We start from the raw sequence: 19,354 nt of genomic DNA, 5'->3' as shown, positions 1-19,354 counted from the left end.
AATGTTCATCCCTTAATGATGGAAAAATAAGCCAATGGCCAATATTCCACTGCTCCCAACTAAGCAAAATACATGGCTCTCCCGCTTTTGTTCTGTATGGGTATTTTTAAGATAAAGCTGCCCGTTCTCACTGGAATTCTATGTAGCAGTGGGTACTTTTGCTTGCCCGTGATGCTACTGTCTCTGAAATGCAGGGAAAAGACGCTGCCCAAGAATATGCAGAATATGATCTTTTGTTTCCTCAAACACAGGAAGGAAAGAACTCAAATGTAGTAGACATGTTGCATAATATATGGACAGACAGTAGACATGTTGCATAAGATATGGACAGACAGACTGGGTCAGTAGAGGGCATAGCAGAAGATGGATGACTGTATAAAAGGCATTTCTTCCTCTTACATTCTTATTACTTATAAAGTTTTGGGTATTTTTGAAATGGTCCCATGAAGCTAATAAGCAGGTCTCGGTTTACTATGTAGCTGAAATGAACAATAGACTTCCTTACCCTCCTGCCTCTACCTTCCCAGAGTTGGAAAAATAGATAGATACCATGATGTCTACCAAGCTTCTTATTTTAAAGTAACTTTAAGTTATAGAAAAGTTGACAAGATACTATAGAGAGCCCCTAAACACCATTCTTCCAGCTCCTGGTGCTGGCATCTTCCATCACCCTGGGGTATGTCTTAGTTAGGATTTTACTGCTGTGAACAGATACCATGACCAAGGCAACTCTTATAAGGACAACATTTCATTGGGGCCGGCTTACAGGTTCAGAGGTTCAGTCCATTATCAGCAAGGTGGGACCATGGCGGCATCCAGGCAGGCATGGTGCAGGAGGAGCTCAGAATTCTACAGCTTTATCTGAAGGCTGCTAGCAGAATACTGGCTCCCAGGCAGCTAGGATGAGGGTCCTAACACCCACACCCACAGTGACACACCTACTCCAACAGCGCCACACCTCCTAATAGCACTGCTCCCTGGGCCTAACATATACAAACCCTCACAGGGTGGGTAGAAAGAGCAAGAACCGCCATTTGTGTAAGAGCAGGGCTTGTACCAATAGGCTCTATTTAGATTTCCTTTTCCGTGGTTGGAGGCATCAGTGAGTTTATTTTAATCATAGTGCTCAGAGGGAATATGACACCATATTTAAAGGGTTAAAGATGAAGTCATACTTAAAATTAAATTTAGAAGTTAAGAATATATGAGCCTTAAAAGAAGTGGGAACCTATAGCCCAGGTTGGCTTGAGACTCATGTAGGGAATGACCTTGACCCTCTAATCCTCCTGCTTTAACTTCCCAGGTCTTCTAGTATCCCAAGATGCAGTCCAGGGCTCCTCACTGTATCTTCTTGGTCTTCTTCAGCCTGAGACAGAAAGCATATAAACCCATGCATATATTTCTCCAGTGCAGTCTAACACATTGCAAGTCCTTAGTGTACAGGTGGACCCGTGGTGACAGACGAAGCATTTCCTGCTCAGTGGCTCACACAATCACAGCTCCACCATAGCTCTGTGCTCAGCCCACAGACCTTTACTTCAGTTAAAACACTGCAGAGACCAAAAGTTACTTGACTGCTAGCGTGCGCTCTGCCAGATGCCGCTGCCAAAAGCGTCCCCAGAAACAAAAGTGTGACAAATGAATTCCACCTCCACGAAGAAACGTTCTGTCGTGTCTAAGCAAACATTTATTTAGTTTACCTTTCAACACTGTCAATTTATATTCTTGTAGACAAATTTATGTCAGTGAAATGAAAACATTGAATGAAGCCAGTACCGATCTGTAGCTATCTGTAATAGACAGACACACACATTTCGTAGCAGAAGTGACTGTTTCTTTCTCACACATTTGATGAACACTAAGAGTAACACACAATATAACTAAGTCAGTGGGTCAGACCATTTATGATTACAAAGCTACATATATATGCTCACCACATGGTGGTGGTGCACACCTTGAATTCCAGCACTCAGGAGGAGGTAGAGGCAGAGGCAGAGGCAGGGGCAGGTGGGTCTCAGAATTCCAGGCCAGCTTGGTCTGCAAAGCGAGCTCCAGGACTGCCAGGGCTATATATATAGCAAAGACCTATCTTGAAAAAAAAAAAAAAAAAAACAAATGAAGCAATATGCTCTTCAGATGGCACAAGCCAAACAGGTAGAAAAGTATTGCTCTTTAGAAGTTCTCAATCTGATAAGGATAGAAAATGAGAGCAGTTGTAGAACATTCTAGAACAAGCTAACCTTCCAAATCAAAGGCCCCTGTCAATGTGAGGCTATCCTTCACTCTTTTTCCCTTTCCCTGTAAAAGCTTGCAACTGAAGGCTTTGAATGCAAACAAGCGGACTCACTCGCACAGCTTGGGGCTGGACTACCCTTACTCAGACCCTCCTTCCTTCTGTTGACGCTGCTGCTGTGCAGGCGTTCACACCAGCCTCTCACATTCTACACACCACTGCCCAAGTCTATCCTGGGGGCATGTGCTGGGTCTGGGTCCATGTCTGGGTGCCCTGTCAATGTAGCGCTCTCCTGCTCCATCACGTCTCACTCCACCCCACGTACCATTTCCTCCATCTTCTCTCCTCACTCTTGGGGTCTCATCCTGCCAGCCACACTTGCTCAGCATGTACCCGAAGAGGCCAGTGCCATGTAGCCGGGCAGAGATGTGGTACATGTCTTGTTCTACTACCAGGACACAGCCATTTTATAGCAACACACACACACACACACACACACACACACACACACACGCACACACACACACACAAACTCTCCTCACTTCTTACTTTCCTGAATGACTTAAAGGATTACAGCCACCACAAAGGCCACCTCCGACAAGAATGTCACCACAGAGTGGTGGGGCCTTTGTGCTCAGAGCCAGTGCCAGTGCCAGCTGTGCAGGGTGGAGCTTTGTCACCATGGCCCATGCTGATCCTCTGTCCTGTGCCCCTGTGTTCCTTTTCAAAGATCATTTTTGCTGACGAGTGCACAGAAGCCGAGGGTCGCCACTGGCACATGAAGCATTTCTGTTGCTTGGAATGTGAAACAGTCCTGGGAGGGCAGAGATATATCATGAAGGATGGCCGCCCCTTCTGCTGTGGCTGCTTCGAGTCTCTCTACGCTGAGTACTGCGAAACCTGTGGGGAGCATATTGGTGAGTGTCGTGCCCACTCACCCACACCGTCTGCCCCATTGTCACACATCTGCGTTTACCCACACACCCTTGCTTCGTTAACACTTGTGAAAATTAAGGTATAACTTCCGCGTATCGGAATACACGGATGGCCCGTCAGCTACTGTCAGACGAATACTGGATTCTGATTATCAGAGCAGCAATCACAGAATTGGGGAATGCCAAGCGAGCTATGATTCTGGGGAAGTTCACAGTTGAAGTTCCCATGAGCCTCTGGGGAGTGTCTTTTGTGTGTGTGTGTGTGTGGGTGGTGGTGGTGGTGGTGGTGGTGGTGGTGGTGGTGGTGGTGGTGGTAGGGATGAAATCCAGGGCGTTGCACATATTAAAAAGGCCCTTGGTCACACCAGTTTTTTAAATCAGTCTATTAACATTTCATTGAAAATATTACTGGTGGCAAGTCAGTGCTGAGCTCTTAGCCAACAGCAGGTGGCTCATGGTTAGAACTTATATAATGCTTGTATCTGCACGTGTGTAGATACATGTGTGTGGATGTGTGACAGTGCTTCATCAATAGCTAAAGTATGGACAAAAAGGGCACAGAAATACAAAAGTCACATCAAGTACAGTATACCTGATTACCGTACGCGTGGTAAAACCAAAGGCTACCTCGGGGGACGTACTGGTCGATTTAAATCTTCATCGCTCTGCATCGCTGACTGCTATGGCTACCAAATTGGGGATTAGAAATAATTTTTTTGAATAGATACATTGAAAAACACATTGTCTGTAAAATAAAGGTTAACTGAGCATATGTTACCCATACTGACCAAGGCAGGACAGAGCCAGATGTGTGGCACATCTGCAGCACCAGCACTCAGACCCAACCTGGGTTCGTGGCTGGCTGGGACCACACAGCCGAGACCTTGCCTTAAAATATTTCCGTCACCTACAACCCACACCTTTGCACAGCCCCTAACTGCTTTCCTGTCCTTTAAAAACCAGGTGTGGACCATGCACAGATGACCTACGATGGGCAACACTGGCATGCCACAGAGGCCTGCTTTTCCTGTGCGCAGTGTAAGGCCTCTTTGCTGGGATGCCCCTTCCTCCCGAAACAAGGTCAGATTTACTGCTCCAAGACCTGCAGCCTCGGAGAGGACATCCACGCCTCGGACTCCTCGGACTCCGCCTTCCAGTCGGCCCGATCGAGAGACTCTCGTAGGAGCGTAAGGATGGGCAGAAGCAGCCGCTCGGCAGACCAGTGCCGACAGTCTCTTCTCTTGTCTCCCGCCCTGAACTACAAGTTCCCGGGTCTCTCCGGCAACGCTGACGACACGCTTTCCCGGAAGCTGGATGACGTGAGTCTCTCCAGGCAGGGAGCAGGTTTCACTAATGAGGAATTCTGGAAAGCCAGGGTAGACCAGGAAGCCTCCGAAGACCCCGAAGAATGGGCTGAGCATGAAGACTATATGACGCAGCTCCTCCTCAAGTTCGGCGATAAAAACCTCTTCCAGCAGCAGAGCAGCGAGGTGGATCCGAGAGCCAGTGAGCACTGGATACCCGACAACGTGGTTACGAATAAGCCCGACTCGGTAAAGCCGAATCACCAGAGCCTGGCGAGTAAGAAGTATCAGTCTGATATGTACTGGGCCCAGTCCCAAGACGGGCTGGGTGACTCTGCCTACGGCAGCCATCCAGGTCCCGCCAGCAGCCGCAGGCTGCAAGAGCTGGACCTGGACCACGGTGCTGCAGGGTATAATCATGACCAAAGCCAGTGGTATGAAGACTCCCTGGAGTGTCTGTCTGACTTGAAACCAGAACAGAGTGTCCGGGATTCTATGGATTCTTTGGCGTTGTCCAACATCACAGGTACATCATCCACGGGCTGTGGGGGGTTTGAAAAAGCAGGCACTAAAAGGTTGATACACTAGTTACGACTGAGTGCCAGTAGCAGGCGTATTAGGTAAGACTCTGGACTAATGAAGGTGTTTCATTTGCATGCCACGAGATAGTAACACAGACATGTCTTGTAGTTGAGGACCTATGTGTATAACATTCTGAACATGGCATGAAAACCGATTTGGATAAGGGAAGTCTGTGTCTGGGTTCTTGGTTAGATATTCTGTATTTAGGTTATATACCAAATGCATTTTAAGATACTAAAAGCAGCCTGAGTATAAGATTTCCAACTCAAAAATTTCTGAATTGCTCCCCACCTTATAATTTGTACTTTAACCCAGGCAGTGGTGGTACACGCCTTTAATTCCAGCACTTGGGGAGGCAGAGGCAGGCGGATCTCTGCAAGTTCAAGTCCAGCAGTCTACAGAGTGAATTTCCAGACAGACAGACAGACAGACAGACAGAGATAGTAGCACCAGCATGCTAGATTGCTATAATACAGCCAGGAAAGGGCCATGTGCTGTCTGCTGCCGGAGTGGTTCGTGAAGGAAGAGACACTGCTCCATCTTAGCTCCTGGCCTGTTAGGCATGAGTCGTACTGTAAAGGGGAGTCTATAGGAAGCACGGTGGATAACACTGTCTGCCAGGCCCATACAATTGGGTGGAAGTGTGAAAGGCAGGGCTGGAAGTGAAGCTCAGAGGTACAGCAGGCACTCTGCGTGTACAAGGACTTTCATTTAACCCCCAGTGCTGAGAAACAAGTTATCTTAAAAAGCAGGGAGTCACAGGCTTCTCAGTCTCCCTCTGTCCTGGTTCATAGATATCTGAGTAACTGAGGTTCTCGACTTCGGTTTAGAAAGAAGAGCAATCTGTAAGTAGAATAGTTGAGAACATGATGCAGGCCCTGGGGCTGGCAAGCCTTCTGCTCTCAAGGGCTTCGTAGCACATTTCTGGTCAGGCCATAGAGTTTCTGTTCAAGCTACTCAGTTCTGCCACTGGGGGGAGCAGCCCCAGACAGCATCCGGGCAGATATGTACAGCTGTGTTCCCGTGTGACTCCATAGCGCAGTCTAAGATGAAGACCACCCACACTGAAGGAATTCTGTTAACAAATGGACGGACAGCTTCTGTTGTGAATAGGTGCTCATTTCTGCCACTCACATCTTATGCTAGAACAATCTGTTGGTTTCCTAGTAGTGTTAACAAGGGTTCTGCTTCTCAATTGGTAAACAATACACAGTGCCTTCCTCTGGTGTGCTTTAATCAGACGATTAAATAGGAACTTTTCCTTGAAATGCTCTCTGGATCACATTTAACAACTCCAACCATGTTAGGACAGGTGAGAATCACATTGTGTTTTGGGTTCTGTTGCAGGGGCATCAGTGGATGGAGAAAGCAAGCCAAGACCGTCATTATACTCTCTCCAAAACTTTGAGGAGATAGAGGCGGAAGATTGTGAGAAAATGAGCAACATGGGAACTCTGAATTCTTCCATGCTGCACAGGAGTGCAGAGTCCTTAAAAAGTCTGAATTCAGAGCTGTGCCCAGAGAAAATTATACCCGAGGAAAAGCCAGCGCACCTGCCGGTGCTCAGGAGATCCAAATCTCAGTCCCGGCCACAGCAGGTCAAGTTTTCAGACGATGTCATTGACAATGGAAGCTACGACATCGAAATCCGGCAGCCTCCCATGAGCGAACGGACTAGGAGACGGGTGTATCACTTTGAAGAGAGGGGAGCCAGGCCTCACCACCATCGCCACCGGAGAAGCAGAAAGTCGCGGTCCGACAACGCCCTGAACCTGGTCACAGAAAGGAAGTACTCGGCCAAGGACAGACTTCGGCTGTACACCCCTGATAACTATGAGAAATTCATACAGAATAAAGGCGCCCGGGAGCTCCAGGCATACATGCAGAACGCCAACCTCTATGGCCAGTATGCCCATGCCACGTCTGATTACGCCCTGCAGAACCCAGGAATGAACCGGTTTCTGGGGCTCTACGGCGAGGACGACGACTCCTGGTGTTCGTCCTCCACGTCCTCCTCTGACTCGGAAGAAGAAGGGTATTTCCTTGGACAGCCGATCCCTCAGCCTCGGCCACAGAGATTCACCTACTATACGGATGACCTTTCTAGTCCGGCTTCCGCACTGCCCACCCCACAGTTTAATCAGAGGACAACTAAATCCAAGAAGAAAAAGGGACACAAAGGCAAAAACTGTATCATTTCTTAACCAAGTAGACACAGAGAGTCTTTGTTTAAAACTTAGTCACTTAGCCTGGACTTTGACCTTGTATTCATCCTAGGAGAGTTGCTAAAATAGTGTCAAGTGCTTTCTTTGGCCCCACTGTGTTTACAGTCAGGTTAACACATGAAAGAGGTGGCTTCTCCAGTCTCGGTGCCATATTAACAGAGTCTTGTGCCTGTAGCAAGTAAATAACAGCCGCTTTGGTGTCTAGTCCACAAGAGAACACTCCAGAAACTGCCGGCAGGTGATCGGACAGAGTGCGTTTAGAGGATGGATAGCCACCTTTGTAAGCAATAGTGCTTGTCATCAACACAGTTGGGTTGGCTCAGGTCCTGACTGGTGTCTTGTGAGGCATGCGTGTTGCCATGATGACCTAGCTAACACTGTGTGTTCCATCGTGTAAGGCGAACTTGTTCTCCTCCAGCCCCCATTAGCCAGGTAAACATATTGTGTCACTCCCAGCCACAGGTTGAAAGGACTTGCTATTTATATGTAGTATTTCATAGACCTAAGTGTATTCCTAATTTAACGGTGCAAATATTAATGTATATACTGTACAGTTGAGATTTTAAAGCTGATATTTTTATATCCCTGAATTGCAAGATGTTTGTTACACTGCTGTGCTAGACTTGTTAGGAACTCGGAAACAGCATCTATGGATGAGGTGACTGCTTGTATTTTTAGTCAGGGCTTCTAAGTTTAGACAGTCAATTTATATTGCTTAGTGATGGAAAGTTGGTTTTTTTTTTTTTTTTCCCTCTTCTTCAATATTAAAAGAGGTTCTGTATGCATGGTGGGGCTGTGTACATACTTGGTACTAGGCCCTGTTAATCTCACAAGTGTTATTTATGGGTCAAGCTTTGTAAACTGTATAAATGTAAAAAAAAAAAANAAAAAAAACAAAAAAACAAAAACAAACAAACAAAAAAACCCAAACCCCACACATACCTCTGGAGTATATGGTGAAACCAAGGAGAAGTTATCTGGGCGTCCCTCCCCAGGCAGCGGGGAGTCCACGCAGGGAGAAGGTCCAGGCAATGAGCTTTCTGTGTAGGCTTGCTATGTACAGAGAGAGGTTATTTCTTCTGCCCCTTTCCTTCCAACTTGCTGTTAGCCTTTAAAAGCAATTTTGAAAACTGGGTTTCCAGTTGCAATTTTCTTTTAAGATTCTTCAGGAAGAATGGGCCAGAATACTCCCAAGTTCATGGGGCTCTGGGTTCAGCGGAGAGTCGTGCTGGATTTGAACTAACGAGCAGGTAGTTTGGTCTGTGCTGTCCTTGCATTTACACCTAGGTCCTAACTAAAGGTCCTGGTGTCACCCTGGGCCTTTCAGGGAGGTGTTTAATAAAGGCTTACTAAATGGCAAACCACCTTTCCGAGTCTGACTCTTCCACTCTGTCCTGGTGCTCAGGCATGGTTATGTCTTCAGTCTTTAAAAGGTCTCTGTTGAACCCCAGACTTACAGGAAAACTCTACTTCCCAAAGGCAAAGGAAAGCCGTCTAACCTTCAAAGGGCCAGGCATGAATCTGGCAGGTGAACCTGTGGACAGGCACCCCCCAGCATCCATCCCTCGAGAGGGCAAGGCCAGAAAGGCTTCAGTGGGAAGAGGGACTTCTGCTCTGCAGAGCACTGGCATTTCTAGGGTCCTGTCCACTTCAAGAACAGGTCACTATAAAAATGAAGAGTACACACGGCAGGATTAATCCTGCTGACAGAATCAAACACTGAAGCGTCCTCCCAGCCCTCATTTCCATAAGTAAACAGTGTTTATCCAGTAGCATTGCCCCCTTCATTCTTGAGGATGGGGGTGGAGCTCAGTGTACAAGGTCCTGAAGTCAGTAACAGGTGGTGAGCTCTACCCCATGACTATAATTATTCGTTTCACTTCATTGCTCAATAACTGTTCTGTTTGGGGGTACTTCATTATTCAGAAAGGCCTTTGGTGATATACTTGAAATTCCCCATACACATACCACACTGACACGTGTGCCTATACACTGAGCAGCAAATTACTGGGGAAAAAGTTACATATTGGCAACTGATGCATGCCACCAGTTTTCCTCCAGGAGACTGTCAGGGTTCATGCAAGGAGAATGCACGTGGGCAGCGTTCTTGGTGTTGAAGAATGTGAGCTCCTACATGCAGTGGCGTTCTTACAGAGATGACTGTTGCGCTGCCATGCACCCAACAGACTCTCTCAGGCCAAACGGCTTGTGTCAGCTGACGGGGGCACCCGGTGCGTTCTGCAAGTGCAGTCTCAAACGATTATGTTGCTAGTGATCTAGCAGCAATCATGCACTTTGTTTCCGTATGGGATTCTATAGAGTGCCAAAACTTTCAGTAAATACTTCTGTTTCCTTGTCAATGGACAATGCTAATGTAACTCTGGGCTTTTAAATCTACTCAGCACAGAGAAGTCTCAGGAGGAGAAAGGAAGGCAGTTGTAGCAGTCCTATACAAAAAGCACCAAACTTACAGAAAACGCCTCAGTAGACCCAGTTAGAAAGAGCATCGGGGATGCAGCCCAGTCACTGGATTCCAAAGTCTGATTCTAGATAACTATCTCTCAGGAGATTCATGCCTCTGACCCTACAGTGGACAGACAGGTCCTCAGGATGATATGGTCTTCACTGCGGCCCCTGGAGTGCTCACGGACAAGAACTGTACATGTATCTGCTGTCCCCAGTCCATGGTCTAATTCTGCAGTGAAAGAAATAGCAGAAGTAAGAGGATGTCACCTGCTGTCCCTGCTAGTAGATCCAATTGCCATCTCCAGTCCTTAAGAGCCTTAATCAAGTTAGAACTGTCTAAGGAAGGCCCAACACTAGTACTGTTCATACAAACATTTGCAGATGGACAAAAAAGGAAAGTTATCGGGGGTCTTCATATCAGAATAAAAAGTACAGAAAAATATACATATAGACAGACAAAACCAAAACCCATAAAAGCACAAAACTCTTTATATATATATATATATATAGAAGACACACAGGAGAAACTAAATTTTCCCTCTGCAAGTGGATGTCAATTGGAGATAGCTTCTTGGAGAGGGATGGGGGCTTATGTGCATCCTAGCCCTGAGTGCTGGGACCCCATTTGAATTGAACTTGTGCAGACCCCTGTGCATGCTGTCAATCAGAGTTCATATGTTCATCAGTCTTGCTGTGTTTGCAAGGCACCATGTCTCTGGCACCATCCTTCTCCACTGGCTTTTACAGTCTGTCTCCTTTTCCACAGAGCTCTCTGAGCCCTAAGGGACTAGGTATCCTATCCCATTAAGACTCTCCGCTCTAAAATCCTTCGTTCTCTGTGCATTGTCCAGCTGTGGGGCTCTGTGGGAGGATGAAGCATTCCTTGGGTATATGCCCAAGAGCGGTACAGCTGTATTCTGAGGTACACCGTTTCCCAACCTCCTGAGGAACCATTACAGTGATTTTCGTAAGTCTGCACTCCCCCTAGCAATGATGGACGCTCTCCTTTCCCCATGTCCTCGCCAACATACACTGTCATTTATGTATCTTGTCCATCTGACTGGTGTGAGCTGAAGTCTCAGAGTTGTCATGATTTCAACTTCCTGACAACTAAGGATGTGGAACTTTTTTTGAAGGGTTTGTCAGCCATTGGTGGTTCATCTTTTGAGAACTCTCTGTTTGGATTGGTGCTTCATTTTTAAATCGAATTATTTGCTTTCTTGATGTCCAGTTTTTTGTTTTGTTTTGTTTTTGAGTTCTTTGTATATTGGAGATGTTAGCCCAGTATCAGAGATATAACTGGTAAAAAAAAAATTTCCCATCCTGAAGCCTGACACTTTGCCTGAATGATAGTGTCCTTTGCTGCACAAAAGCTTTTCAGTTTATGAGCCATTTATTGATTGCTGGTAAGAGACTTCTCTTATGCTGCATTATGTAGTCTATCAAGGTGGTGGTGTTCTACATAATAGCCAACCTACTTTCTGGAATTATTTAACCTCTGACAATATACATGACATCTTTTACCAAAATGAATACAGTTAAGTTTCCTTATTGCTAGACAGCCCAGCAGTCCTACCCAACGGAATGAAGTGATTGCCAGAAAACTGGACACTCGGAACAAGCTATCAATCTCACAAAGTGAGGCATAGCATGTCGGACTCCACGAATCCGGAGATCTGGGCTGGGAGAGCTGCATCACATCGCCGTCAACACTTTTGCTGTAAGATACCAGACCTCCTCAAAGGCTTCCCAGCACGTTCAGCATTCTGGGGAGGAGTCCCCCATTGAGCATTCTGCTTTGCCCTGCAGATTTTTCAATTACCAACAGATCTGCCTGAAAAGACCAGTGGTCTTTTCTGAAGTAGCTCCAAAAGTCACATGAATAAACATGAAACAAGTACAGAAAGGGAGAGAGACAGAGAAAGTCACCACACCAAAATAAGATTTTCAAATGGCCTTACAATGTTATTAATTGTATGTATGTGTATATATAATCTATTACACTTATTAGCAACATGTATAACAAAGAGCTCGTGTGCACAGGCAGCAGGATTTGAACCAGTTGTGAATGACAACCAACTTTTTCTACTTCATCTAATGATTCTGATCACAGACCGGAACGATCGATCTGGTTAAAGCCCTGGCCCTGACAGGTGCTAGCTGCAGCGACTTTGGGAGAGTTGTGACTTCTCTTCTCATTGACAGCAAAAACAGAGAATAAATCCTTCCCCGGACCTGGGTTTCACCCTCAGCACTGTGGGGAACAAGCAAGTTCATCTGCAAAGGATTACCTGTGAGCAGTTGCACGTGGAGAGAAACCACGTGATAGTTGATCCTTGATCACATTCTGAAGTAGAGGATAGCTGCTCCTTGGAGTTTAATAAACCTTGAACGTAATAAACCTGAATACATTTGAAGCTATGTTCAATATATTGTATTCTACAAAAGTAGTAGAAAGGGGCTGGAGAGATGGCTCAGTGGTTAAGAGCACTGACTGCTCTACTGAAGGTTTTGTGTTCAATTCCCAGCAACCACACGGTGGCTCACAACCATCCATAATGAGATCTGACACCCTCTTCTGGAGTGTCTGAAGACAGCTACAGTGTATTTACATATAATAAATAAATAAATCTTAAAAAAAAAGTAGTGGAAAGGTCTTTTTCCCCCCTAATTAAAAGCCTTAGACAATTGTAGCAATTACAACCACCATCTTGTGTAGGGCAGCTCAGAAGATAACATGCTGGATCTGTTGGGACATACTGCATACTAGGCTGCCAAGTCTGTCACTGTCACATGCAGCTGGATGTTCACAGATAATCTCAGAGCACTGGTGTAAGCCTTTTTATACCTCCAGGTCCTTCTCCTTAACCCAAGGTCAGTGAGGACCCTGGCAGTGTAGGACAGGTGTGATCTGCTCAGGCCATCTTTAGTGAAGCTAAGCTTTGGATGCTGGTTGACAAAGTTAAGTACTTGAATGCAATAAAAAGCTTCCATATCAAGTTGCCACACGGAAACTTGCTTAACGACATGTACCCTAACCTCGCCTAACAGCAGCACAATAAAGGGACCAAAGTTCCTTCTATCAGTGACTTGGGAGAAACAGGAAGGCTGCACCCTGCTGGAGAATGGATAAACGGGCAGAGACCCCCATCCCCGTCCCTACCCCCCTCCAGAACAGCACTTCCTCTGAGATTCCACAGCAAAGAACTTAGTTCATACATTTAATCACGAGTGTGGGGCAAGTAGAATCAGGGTTACTTAGTACCCACTCAGCCTGGGAAAGCTGGAGAGCATATGCTGGTATAACTTGTTTCACACCTACCCCCCGGAGCTGTTCTTCGTTGCTTACTGAATAAGACAGCACTCTCGAGAGCTGGCAGAACTGGCACGAAAACCATGCATGATCTGTAGTCCGACCTCGGTCTGGCAAGCAGAATGTAGCCTGTGCTCTCACCAGCCCCAGCTCTGAGGACGACGAGATGAATGGCTGCCTATGCCACAGACTGCCACCCACCAGGAATTCCCCCAAAGGAGTAGCCAAAGAACTGTCAGAGCTACCTTGGAGGTGTTACAGCGAACCCTAGAGAGAAACTGACTTCTGTATCAATTCTGGCAAAGTATGGCAGCAGAGTTCTTCCTCAGGGGTGTCTGGCTCTCAGTGTGAGGTTTGCCATCTGTAAAAGGCTTGAGGCTAGGAAGTTGTTGACAGCTATAGGAAATCAATGAACTTTGGCAGTAACATTATTCCTGTAATTTCAAATGCAGTCGCAAGCAACAAGCTTGATGCAGCACGCTTAACCTCTAACCTACCTTTTCCCGTAGAAGGCAGAAGATGTATTTAACTCTTCAACTGCAGTGTCTGTAGTTGGAGGGCTAGAGAGATGGTTCAGTGGTTAAGAGTACTCAAGGCAAGCCAGGCAGTGATGCCGCCCGCCTTTAATCCCAGCAATTGGGAGGCAGAGGCAGGAGGATCTCTGAGTTTGGGGCCAGCCTGGTCTACAGAGTGAGTTCTAGGATAGCCAGGGCTACAGAGAAACCCTGTAAGAGTACTCAATGGTCCTCAGAGGGCTAGAGTTTAGATCCCAAGCCCTGCAATGGGCAAGAGGAGGAAATACATGCTACTAGCTCGGGGTGGGGGTGGGGGTGGGGGGGAATAACACACTTTTGGGACTCTGTGAGCTAACACATGTACATATCCCTCCACCCTCAACACACACACACACACACACACACACACACATTTAGAAGAATAGTCTGTAGTTGGGACAGACTCCTGTAACAGAAGAGAGATTAAGAAGAAAACTAAGTATATTAACATGCACAGTGCTTGGCTCAGGAAAAAATGGCAACTCAACATAGCAGGGGATGGGTATAGCTCCAGGAGCAATTCAACAAAGACGACACTGCAGGGTAAAACTAAATGAAAGCCATCCTAAACGCTGAAAAGTGGAAAATAGTGAGAATAACTTCACCAAAGAAAAAATAGCACAGATCTGGAGGAGGAGGAGGACCATGACGATGATGACGATGACGACGACCACCACCACCACCACCACCACCACCACCGGAAAGAGACAACTTGACAAGAGGATCAGGAGGGGCTGGGGAAATGGCTCAGTGGGTAAGAGCACTGACAGCTCTTCCAAAGGTCCTGAGTTCAAATCCCAGCAACCACATGGTACTCACAACCATCCGTAATGAGATCTGACACCCTCTTCTGCTGTGTCTGAGGACAGCTACAGTGTACTTATAATAATAAATCAATCTTTGGGCCGGAGGAAGCAGGGACCAAGAGAGCAGGGTGGACCTGAGCAAGCAGGGCCAACTGGAGCAAATAGAGGTCCTAAATTCAATTTCCAACAACCACGTGAAGGCTTACCACCTATACAGCTACAGTGTACTCATATACATAAAATAAATATATAAATCTTAAAAAAAAAAAAAAAAGGTCAGGAGAAATAGGACCACGGGGAGTAATGGGAGATGTATAAGATTAACCTATGTACACAGGAAAAACATAAGGAACCTTACTCTGTATAATTAATGCAAGCTAGTTCACATGAAGGTCTGCTGCACAGACACCTCTGAGATGACAAGCAATCTCTGCAGATAATGTATTCCCAATTTTAGACAAGCAGAGTGGGAAAAGGGGCAAGGGTAGGTTTTCTTGAAAGACCTTTTCTGTTCTTGGTTGGGGGACATCAAGCACTTTATTCAGAGGTTTGGGTTTCAAGGTCTCCCCATCACTGAGAGACTGTCCCCTTCTGTCCCTTCCCTGTGTGTACACACAGGCAGAGCTCCGAATTCTGGGTCTTCAGCTTGAGCCGTCCAGTCGTTTCCTTCACGCTTTCCATTGCACATAACATCATGATTATCACCATCAACTTTACTGGACTGAGAAGCACCCAGAAGACTATTAGAAAGGCACACTGCTGGATGTCTGTGAAGCTCTTTCTCAAAAGGTGACATCAAAGGGGAAGACACTCCCTGGGTGTGGTATCCAGAGGCTCAGGAGAAGGAAGAGGTGAATTTTTTTCCTCCCTCTCCCTCTCGCCACTCACCCCTTCCCCTCCCTCTGGCCTCTATGCTATGTATGGAGCAACTCTGCTCTGCTACAAGTTCCCCACCATGAAGGCATGCTTTCCTACAGATCCAGAAACAGTGGAGCCCAGTAGCAGAGGGCCCACATGCCTAAAATCAAGATTAAAAAAAGAAATCCTATCACAGCAGTGAAAACTGACTTTGGTTACACAGGCACATACCAACCTTTCCTTCTGAGCTCCTCATACCTCTCAGTCTGAATAAATCCTCTTTCTCCAAGACCCAGCGGTCAAGTTTCACTGAAAGATGAAGTCAGCTTTAGGCTGACAATCACCAATACCTACAGCATGCCAAGCTGTGAACCAGACAGGTTACTGCTCTGCAGGAGTGGCAGCTGGGGAAGAAGACGTTCAGTCTTGTAGTTCAGTTCTGTAATTACTTAGTGGTACTGTGCCAGGCACTATGAGGACTGGCTTCTGTAACATCAAAAGTCCAGAAATCATCCAAGTTAACAGTGCCTCAGTCTTCCGACTTCTACCTGGCTGTCGAGAGGTGAACTGACTGGTGGAGTCATTGTGCAGGCATAGATGAAAATGCTTACACTTCAGTCATGGGAACCAGGAAAAACGAGAGGAGACGAGTTCATTCCTCAGTATTGGATGCTTTATTTTGCATTTTACAGTATCTGCTTCCCCCATATTGATCATCAAGGCCTTATGGTGAGACAATGAGAACTTATCACATGAATCATATTGAAAAACAATGGATAATTTACAAACACATCTCTGTAAAATCAAAAAACATTTTATAAAACATATACTCTAGTACACATGTATTTTAGATGTCAAAATGCATTTAAAAAAAAAAAAACAAAGAGAAACGAAACATTTAACACTGTGGAGCCTGGTGAGCTGGACACAGCTTCCACGGCAGAGTGCGAATGGAGGTAAGAGAATTACAGGCTGGACCTTCATTTAAACAATTTATCAGTAAGATTCTCTTTTTAAATGCATGTTTCTACCAAGTGAACTTTTTTTTTTTTTTTTTTTTTTTTTGCCTTGGTAGCTTCTCAAATTTTATATGCATGTTTGTTAACAACCTGATTTAAAGAGCTGAGAATCAGTGGAAGAGAAAAAGGAAAATGGCTTGTGGTCTTACTGAAGTGACCGGTGTTGAGCACCACATGTACGGAAGGGGGGTGTATGCATAAAAGGGACGGAAAGACACAATGCTGAAATTTTCAAGTGTTCTCACTTGGGGAATTTAAGAAAACAAAACAAAACAAAACACAAAAACATGCCCTCAATTAGTTTTACATTTTCAAAATGGCATAATACAAATCTTCACACATCGATTGTAGGGCTCATTAAAATTAATCATTCTGCTATTTCTACTTTAAATATAATCTGTATGTGATTTAGGGGTATCTCTGCAGACAGGATCACAGAGGCCACAGACTGTTCATGGTAAGCATTGGGGCTCAGGAAAGCTGAGGCGGGAATCCCAAAAGCTAAAGGCGAGTGCAGGAAAGTTTGAAGCCAGCCTAGGACACACAGTAAAACCCTGTCTCAAATCAAAAAAGTAAAAAGGACAGAAGAGAATGGAAGTGAAAACAAACAAACAAAAGGGATCCTGAGCATGGTGCCACGTGGGCTTAACGCCAGCCAGCATGCAAGAGGTAAGGGTGGGGAGATGTCTGTGAGTTTAAGGCTAGCCTGGTCTACACAGTGATATTCAGGCTAGCTAGAACTATAGTGTAAGACCCTGACCTTAAAATAAAATAAAAGGTAGATAATTTGATTGGGCAGTGATTTTTTAAGGTGCCTCAATGAACCAGGGACCAGGAAGTGAGCAAAAGATCCTAACTGTCTCTTCACTGGCTCACGGGTCACTCACAAGGCGCTGGCGGCTGTGCTGGCCTGTGTTTTCTGAGGGTGCTGTGAGCAGTGAGACCCTCTGAGCCTACAGAACTGAGATCCCAGAGATGGACAGAGCGATCTCTAACTTTATCCCAAGCATGAGTATCTTATCAGCTCCCTTTTTGGATACAACGTGGGCCTAAAACAAAACTTAAGTGCTCTGTATACTCTAATTGTTTCACTATACCCATGAGCTGGGTTTCTGAGACATCTCAATATTCATCTTGCATCTCAGTTCACCTCTCCTGTTAGTTCCTAATCTAGTCTAGAGAGCAGCTAGGAGCCTGAAGAGCACTTCACAGAAGAGACAAACCAAGTTTACTGACTTGGGAGGGAGGTTTTGTTCTAACAGATCCTTACAGATTTTCAAGTGCGTTTTTTTTCTATATTGAGTAAGAATTATTCTCAAAGCAAATATTGAATGATAGCAAAGCAAACTCATTAAGACGGCATATTTTGACATCACCAATTCAGAATGTTAATGGTGCCACTATTGTATGCAATCTGGAATGATCTTAACTACAAATTAAACTCCTGAGACCAAATGATCACTACTGTTAGGCTGTTTCGACACCCGACTCCCAGCAACAACACAGAGATTTTTTATTATTTATGAATGCCGAGGCCTTATTGCTTAGACTTGTTCCCAACTAGCTCCTATAACTTAATTAACCCATTTTTTTGGTCCATGTTTGTCACATGGCCCCTTATCTCTCTTTCAGTCCCTGAAAGTTAGACTTCCTTTTGTCTGAGTGGCAAATTCTCTGCACAAATCCTTCCCATAGTTCCTATCTCTGCCTTGATGTCCTGCCTTTCCTCACCTGACCTATTAGCCATCAGTGTTTGCTAAACTAATCAGAAGGTGATGGAGAGGAATGTTTACAAACTACAAGGAAGGTGCTTAGCAATTAAAATAACAATACCAAAGTCCAAAGAGTATTCAGCTGGAAAAGAATTCAACATCTGAATACAGCAGTGGTGGCGCATGCCTTTAATCCCAGCACTTGGGAGGCAGAGGCAGAAAGATTTCTGAGTTCGAGGCAAGCCTGGTCTACAGAGTGAGTTCCAGGACAGCCAGAGCTACACAGAGAAACCCTGTCTCAAAACCAAAACAAAACAAAAAACCAAAACAAAACAGAAAAAGACAACCTTTACACGGTATGCAAGATGATCCTAGAACATCATGGAAGACTATGGAACATGAGTTAAATACAGAGAGTGGCTCTCCAAAACTGCCTTTTTTCTGAACATTAAAATAACTGAACATTATTTTTGGAGGGAGGAAATGTATGAAGATAGAGTAGAATATGCTACACACAGGGGAAACAGTCTAGTTAAGATACTTTAAAAGCTATTGTAGATGTTTATTTAATACTAGAAATGTGCTCAGCTATCATAAAGTATTTCTCTTCATCACAAAATAGCAAGGATTTACACAATCCAAGGAGAAAAGAAATCTAAAAAAGTTTTTGACCTAAAAAGGGTCTCCAAAATCTTGAGTAGAATTATCATACTCAGTAATGAAATGCTTGAGTTCTTCCACACAGCGCTCACCTATTTCGTGTAAGTTCTGCCTCAGTGCAAACTGGATAGATTTTTCTAATGAGGGATCTTTTTCAATCAGCATTTTCACCACCATCCCGAAAGTCTCACAATCTTGTCGGTAAACCTAGGATGGCAAAAAACATTTTGATTAGATGAGTGAATTAAGCACATGGCTGGCTGAGCCAGTAGAACTTGGCTGCTGAGATCCGCAGGGGAGTTAAGAGTAATGTGGCTGAACCTCCCAATATCAGCACAGCCACAGAGGGAACCTGCCCTGGATATCAGCTCACAATTGAATAAGCAGACAGACACACCCACAGATCACAGAGAAAAGCAGCAGGGTGGGCTTCTGAAGGAAGACAGACTCCACACGGGGCTTTACACTTGGGTTAAGAAAAGAAGGACAAAGAAGGGCAAACAAATCCTCACTCATTGTTAAGAGAAGAAAGGCCTTGTCAGGCATGCTAGACACACATTTAATCCCAGTAGAGGCAGAAGGATCTCTGAGTTGAAGGCCAGTTTGGTCTACATAGCAAATTCTATCTCAGCCAGAATTACAATAGTAAAACACTGTCTCTGAAAAAGGGGGGGCTGGTGAGATGGC

At 45.3% G+C, this 19,354-nt stretch overlaps 2 protein-coding genes across 12 annotated transcripts in view; one reads left to right on the top strand and one right to left on the bottom strand.

Moving 5' to 3' along the window:
• Prickle1 (prickle planar cell polarity protein 1) overlaps positions 1–8,633 on the top strand; it is a 94,350-nt gene extending 85,717 nt beyond the window's left edge. For all 4 annotated transcript variants that reach the window (XM_029547858.1, XM_029547856.1, XM_029547857.1 and 1 more), the window contains exons 6-8: positions 2,964–3,150; positions 4,132–4,998; positions 6,402–8,633. In XM_029547858.1, the coding sequence (XP_029403718.1) occupies positions 2,964–3,150; positions 4,132–4,998; positions 6,402–7,258 (1,911 nt within the window). In that variant the 3' untranslated portion in view covers positions 7,259–8,633. The remainder of the gene's footprint in view (positions 1–2,963; positions 3,151–4,131; positions 4,999–6,401) is intronic.
• A 9,655-nt stretch (positions 8,634–18,288) lies between these two features.
• The window catches only part of Pphln1 (periphilin 1), a 78,891-nt gene continuing 77,825 nt past the window's right edge, over positions 18,289–19,354 (bottom strand). For all 8 annotated transcript variants that reach the window (XM_021216473.2, XM_021216472.2, XM_021216471.2 and 5 more), the window contains one exon: positions 18,289–18,874. In XM_021216473.2, coding sequence (XP_021072132.1) covers positions 18,680–18,874 — 195 coding nt within the window. In that variant the 3' untranslated portion in view covers positions 18,289–18,679. The remainder of the gene's footprint in view (positions 18,875–19,354) is intronic.

The sequence above is a fragment of the Mus pahari genome, chromosome 17 (assembly GCF_900095145.1).
Source record: "Mus pahari chromosome 17, PAHARI_EIJ_v1.1, whole genome shotgun sequence".
In the NCBI taxonomy this organism is placed as follows: Eukaryota; Metazoa; Chordata; class Mammalia; order Rodentia; family Muridae; genus Mus; species Mus pahari.
Note: the sequence above shows the minus strand (reverse complement) of the source record. Positions and strands in the feature narration are given on the sequence as shown.